The sequence below is a fragment of the Arachis ipaensis genome, chromosome B1 (genome assembly GCF_059453495.1).
Source record: "Arachis ipaensis isolate K30076 ecotype BB chromosome B1, ASM5945349v1, whole genome shotgun sequence".
Taxonomy (NCBI): Eukaryota; Viridiplantae; Streptophyta; class Magnoliopsida; order Fabales; family Fabaceae; genus Arachis; species Arachis ipaensis.
In genome coordinates, this window is record NC_142436.1 from 139723458 (window position 1) to 139730341 (window position 6884).

The window sequence follows — 6884 nt, forward strand, 5'->3', positions numbered from 1 at the left end:
GAAGGGGCGTCTCTCGTGAGTCTGCGTCGCATCCCTCGTGGGCGACCGTTGCTGCTGCCGGGATTCCGTCGCGACGGCGCCTCCCCCGAGTATGGGAGGCGCTACCTCGGAACCAGTCCCAGTCTGGACCAGTACGAAATCCATGAACGTCCTTTCCCTGTGAGCGAGCCATACGGGACGCGTGTCCGGGTCGGGTGGAGGACGCACCATTGGGCCGGCGTGGACTCGGGTCGGACTGACCCGCGCGAGTTTTGGGCCAGGCCGTAACAAATTTATTAAAAATAGATGTTACTATTTTAAAAATTATCTTTTAAAAAGTTATTAGTTTTAATAAATTATTTTCACAAAATAAATTTTTTACCAAACTTAAGTCTTAGCCATACTCCTATAAGGTTCAATGTGTCTCCGGAATGTTTTGGAATTGGACCGAAACTACGATTCCCTTGAACGGGTGCCATGCCTTACAACTCAAAACTTATGAACAATTCAGTTCATCTTAAAGTATAAGTTACTCCATGATCTAAACAACAAATCTTATTTTTATATATGCAGTTCCAAATTTATAAATCAGTACAATCCCCTTTCATTAAATTGTGGAGAAAAGGATTACAACAGAGTAGTGATAAAATGTTTTCCTCCGTGATGGAGTTTGTATTTGTCATCATCTTAATATTGTAAATTAATTTGTTCTAAAAACCATAGCTCCTGCAACACAAAATGTTAGACATCAGAATCCTTTATATCAATAATGAGACTGAAATCACCAAAAAAGATATGTACCTAGTGTTGGCATCAAAATTGAGAGAACAGCTATCCCAGCAAACTTAAGTGGTAGACCAACTTTGAGCATGTCTATGATGTCAATGTGGCCAGTGGCAAATCCAACTACATTTGAAGGAGTTGATGTTGGAAGCAAGAAAGCAAACTCAGTTGCCAGTGCGCCAGGGACCATAAGAATAAGGGGATGCACATGCATGGTTCTCGCCACGTGATACATAAGTGGTAGAAGGAGCGTGGCAGTGGCATCATTGGAGGCTATGAACTCTGTAATAATGCTACTGATCAGGGTAACTGCAGGAACAATGGCCAAGTATGGCGTGTTCTCCAAGAAATCTAAGGCTCTGGATAGCACATCTGCTAGGCCACTAGATTGGACTCCATCAGCTATGGCAAACCCAGCTCCAAGAAGCAAAATCAGGTTCCATGGTAACTTCTTGCATTCGTTCCAATCCATTAGCTTTTCTCCCTTTTGTTTCATGTTTGGGATTATGAACAATAATACAGCCGCCACAACCTACATTATATTGTTATATATACAAAGTAAAAAAATTAATCCATTCTGTTTTCTATACGATATTTATGAATTATCTGTCCCAAAAGTTTTAAATAGAAATATTCAATCTAGTAGATATATAATAACATTAAAATTTTGAAGTACATATATAAATATAATATAACATTAAAATTGAAAAGCTGTAAGGGATAAAGAATACATACACTGACACTTCCATCACCAACACGACCATTGAAGAGCTCTCCCCAACCGGGAATGTCATCTGTGATTCTTCTTGTCATCCATAATATTACCAGCAACTGCATTATTCACAAAAAAGCTTATTAATGGTTCCAATAATAATGAAATCGAAAGTTTCTCATGCTCAATAATATTTGAAAAATTTAAAATTGTGTCTAGGCATGCATACACACCCCAAACACAGACAACACCATCTTCTCAGCAAAAGACATCGGACCTGTAAATACCAAGTTGAAATTAGAACTGCATACCTTAGTAGTACCCGTATTGGATCTAATGGTTAAATTAAAATCGATATTTTCAGGGGGGGAAATTATCCAAGTGATTCGGCTTCTTTTTTTTTTTCTTGGTAATATGATAAAATAGTGTTCAGATATTATTTTAGGCCCAGGCATCGTATAACTCAAAACAATTGTACACACTCTGTTGCCAATTTCAAAGGGACAGGCCATTCCGTATAAGTCCATTCCGAATTATCCTTTTCAACCGCTTCTTATTTAATTTCTTATTTTTCCTTTATTAATCTCACCATGCAATGCTATTTAAAAAGATACCTTATTTTGAGTTTATTTGGGTGAGTTTTAAAAAAAATTATTTTTTAATTATTTTTTTGTATAATTTTTAAAAAAAAATTATTATTTAAGTACAACAATATAAAATATTTTTTTATTTATTTGTTACGTAAAAAATATTTTTTTAAAAAAAATCTTTAAAAAAAATCAATTGTAAATTTAAAAAAAATTATTTTTTAGTATTTTATTTTTATTATTAAAAATTTATCAAATACACTAAAAATTTTAAAAATTATTAAAAAATCTTTATTTCATTAATTTAATAATACTCAAACAAGCAAAATTTAATCAAGATTATCTTTAATATAATCTCTTATATTATACACGATTTTAAAAATTTATAAAAACATCAGATTAAATTCTAGTAAAAATTAGATGAATAGGATTATATTACTTTACACTGGTAAATACATTTATAACAAAATCATAAGGTGTTAGCAGTTTGTGTAAGAAAATACAAGGTGCTGCAACTTCGTAAAATGTCACTATTGAGGTTGACAGTGGACAACACAAGGACCCAATTTGTTTCATGCGGCAATATAAAAGGGAACTACCTACCCTGAATGAGCTTCTGCTGTATAACACAGACAAAACGACACAATCCATAACAAGCACAAAAACTCAAAAGTGAACAAATATTAGCCAAACTTTTCCTCTGCCTGCTTCCATTTTGCCCGTATTTTTTCTAAGAGAAATATTGAAGTCATTAGAATTTATTTTGCCCATTTAACTATCGGGAAATGTTTAATAAAAAATAGTCATAACTTACCTTATTTAACATTTATTAATTATTGTGACAATTAATAAATACTAAATAAGACAAATTCTGACTTTTTTTTTTGTTTTTCTAAAATTATCGTTTAACTATTAACTTAATTTTTTTAATTTAGTAATTCAGCAAACAATTTTAACTCATATATTAACCACAAATTGATGACGAAAAACAAATAAATTTTTTATTAATATTAAAAAAATAAAAAATAAATAAACAAAATTTATCTTATTTATTAAATAAAATAAGTTTTAATTATTTTTTACTAATTTATTTTGATTATCCTAAATTTCTCATGTTTCTAAAAAATATAAAATAAAATAAAAAAAATTAAGAAACATTACCGAGGGCTTGTAGGTCACGCTTCAAGTGAGCTTTGTCGAGATAAGAAGACAAAGCCTGAGGTGAAGATTTTCGGACATAGAGGAAAGTGATGAGGCACCAGAAGAAGATGAGGATGACAATGGCCACAGGGAAGCCAAAGAAGAACCACGTGTTGAAGCTTATTGGCTTCGAACCAGGGACGAGGCTCTTCCACATCCCAACCAGAATGAGATTCACTCCTGTCCCCGTCAGAGTGCTCATCCCTCCTATCGGCGTCGCGTACACCACCGTCAGCACCACCGCCCTGCTGAACTTGTTCACCACCTCTCCCTGTTCCTCAGGTCCCGGCAGCCTCTGCAGTATCCCCGTTGCCACCGGCATCATCATCACCGCTGCCGCCACGTTGTGCATCCACATACTCACGAAGAATGACGTCCCACATAGACCCAATAGCAGCATCGCCGGATTCAGTGGCTCTCCACAGAACACCGATGTCACCTGTATATATATGTGTGCCCCAATTTCTTCATCATTATTCCATTTTACCATAACAAGTTAAAACTATATATACTCTAGCCTGTACTAGAACAATCAAAGCACACAACACACACGAGGAAATAAAAACTGACTTTCAAGGCCAATCTTCGGTGGACATTGTAGCGTTCAACAGCGAGAGCAAGGATGAAACTGCCCAAGACGAGGGTAATGACGTCATCCATGTAAGAGTGTGCAACAGTATCAGCAGAAGCAATCCCAAAGAGCGGGAAGAGGAAGAGGGGGCACATGGACGTCACCGGAAGAGGCACCGCGTTGGTCACCCACCATGCGAACACCCAAGCAATCACTGCAAGCATGTTCCTGCTTGTGGCGGGAGCACCATCCAGCTTCACGAAGAGGCATATAAGGAGAGACAACATGGGTCCAAGTAACACGTAGAAATTGTTGAGACTCAGAATGGATTTCAGGCAAGCGTGTCCATGTGTTCGTTGTTGAATTGGAAGAAGTGGGGCCTTTAGATTATTATACATGCCACCACCGTCGGAAGTGGATGTCGGGGTGTGTTCTCCGCTCATTTTTTCAGAGCAGATATGGCTGTACATTGCAAGCAGGGGAATATATATACTGAAGTAGTTGAACACGCATGGGGCTTTATATATTTCTGATTTTTCCCATACAGTACCTAGTTTCTTGGTTGGGAGAAGGTGTGCCCAAATTTGCTTTCCCTGTTTAAGAGTCACTTGTTATATACAAATATATTTTCATGGAAAGATTAATAGAAAATTGTTAAATATATATTTAACTAAAATTTTATATTTTAATTGGCCTATTAGACTTTTTCCTTTATATATATAAAAGGAAAAGTCTAGAGGATCAGCAACTTTGTTAAATTCTGTCCAGCATGTAACCAACAAAGAAAAGTGAGCCATTGGATGAAATCTTACACCAATCTCACACCATTCAAATCATCTTGATAGCTATTTGATGGCTACAAATCACAAAAATTGATAGCTCTCTAGCATTCTTCTATATAAAATTATTGAACCAAAATACTTGATGGGTATTTTTCTTAATAAAAATTAAATTAGATTAAAATTTATATGTAATTATTTTTAAATGATATTGATAGTTAAAAATTATTAAATAATTTAATATATTTAATTAAAAAATATTAAAAAATTATCAAAATTTATTATTTTTTGTCATTATTTTTAGACATTAACTTAATTCTTTTAGTTTAGTAATCCAATAATATATTTTAGTCTATATTTTTAAATATTAATAATAACTAATTAATAACCAAAAATAATAAATTTTAATATTTTTTTTTACTAAATTATTATCTAAACATTACGCATGAATTGTCACCGTGAAAAACTAAATTAATTTCTTCTAACGAAAACCTATAGTCATCTTTGTATCTTTAAAATTATAATATGTCTATATCCACTACTTTATAAAAACACTTGAGCTTAACGCTTCTGTAACGTTTCTTTCAAGTTAGGGTAATAAGCTATACTTATTTTAAGATGACACTTTATAGTGGAATTCTAAAATTAAATTTGATCACATAACATGAATAGCCGAATAGAAATTTATTAAATAAGCTATCTCACATCATCTTACACTTTCCCAGTTTCCTACTGAGAGATTTTTTTTTTTACAGGAAATAAATTTTATAAAACTTAAGGAAAAATCTATTTGTATCAATTTTTAATATGATTAATCCCTACATACAAGTGATTTTGTACAAGTCTTACAAGTTCTCTAATTGATATTATGCTCAAACGCGCTTGTTATGCACATATGTTTCACGCGCCTCTATCAGATTTTTATTTTTGAAAGGATTCCCTTTCCTTTTTCAAATTTCTTGCCTTCTCTCTTCGATCTCTTTCGTAAGTTTCTCTTTGCCTTCTCCTTCATCATTTACGTGCGTTTCTCTCTACTTTCTCTTTCTTCATTTACGTGCTTTTCTCTCTCTGTTCTCTTTCTTCGTTAGTCTCGATTTCTATTGTTTTTTGACATCAAGCTCTAAAATCGTTTTGAAGATAATGGATAATTCAACTTCAGATTGTCAGATGAACCAGTGCGTAAACCTTGCCTGTGAAATTTATTGTTAATTCTTCTTTGTTTGAATTGAATCTAATGTACTAGTTCTGATTATAATTTTGTCCATTTTATATCAGACGTTCGGATGTAGATCAGGAATATTTGGGTGTATTTTAGAAAAGTTTGGGTATATTTACAGTTTATGACTTTTCATCTGACGGAGGGTGAATTGTCTTATTTTTTTAGTTGAATTGTTTTAGTTTCTGTTTAGTTATGGTTCATGAATCTGGATTTTGTTATTTTTTATGATGGTTTTATAGTTGTATTTGCATTCTATAGTTTATACTTGTTTTGATATGATATTTTTTGGGTGTATTTTGCAGCTCTTCTGTGGTGTATTTTGGGTGTATTTTGCAGCCTTTGCTGACTTTGGTGGCTGATTTTAGTGTACACGTAACATAACTCATTTCTGTATCTGCAGTAAATTTGGGTGTAAAACGAAAATATTTGGGTGTAATACAAAGATATTTGGGTGTAAAACAAAGATATTTGGGTGTATTTTTATTCTGATGAGTTCTGCATAATTCAGAACTCTTCCTCTTCCTCCTCCTCATCTTTTGCTGCTTCTTCTTCTTCATCTTCTTATTTCATATTCTCATAATTCTTTTTGGGAGGAAAAAATCAAACAAAGAGAAAAAAATACATAATGTTGCAAAATCAAAAGAAGAAGGAGGAGAAACACGACGATGAAGATAAAACACGCAAAGAAAAAGGAAGAGAAACACAAAGAAAGAGAAGAAGAAGAAGGAAAAGGAGGAGGAGGAGGAGGAGAAACGCAAAGAAAAATGACAGTTGTGGTTTTCATCGAGGAAGAAGAAGAAGAGTCGTTCATAATGGTGAGTAGCGCGTTTTGAAAACAGAAAGCGGTTGAGTAACGTGCGTGTATTTATTTTTGAATGTGGAAGTGTAATGCGCATATATTTTGTTGGACTTGTGTCAACTTATAAAACTTGTAAGGCAAAAAGATTTGTATGTGTAACTTACCTCTTTTTAATATACTATTAAGTGTACGTCAAATCGTAATTTTTTTTCTTATTTCTTACCAAATATTTTTAATATTAAAAATAATAAGTGT

At 33.4% G+C, this 6884-nt stretch overlaps 1 protein-coding gene across 1 annotated transcript; it reads right to left on the reverse strand.

The window, feature by feature from the left end:
• Positions 1-521: 521 nt before the first annotated feature.
• Positions 522-4407, reverse strand: LOC107619694 (tonoplast dicarboxylate transporter). Its single transcript, XM_016321991.3, has 6 exons — positions 3832-4407; positions 3223-3700; positions 1708-1751; positions 1498-1593; positions 781-1294; positions 522-705 (listed from the first exon to the last, which is right to left on the reverse strand). The coding sequence occupies exons 1-6, from the start codon at positions 4300-4302 to the stop codon at positions 680-682; spliced, it is 1629 nt and encodes a 542-aa protein (XP_016177477.1). The 5' UTR covers positions 4303-4407; the 3' UTR covers positions 522-679.
• Between the last annotated feature and the right edge of the window lie 2477 nt (positions 4408-6884).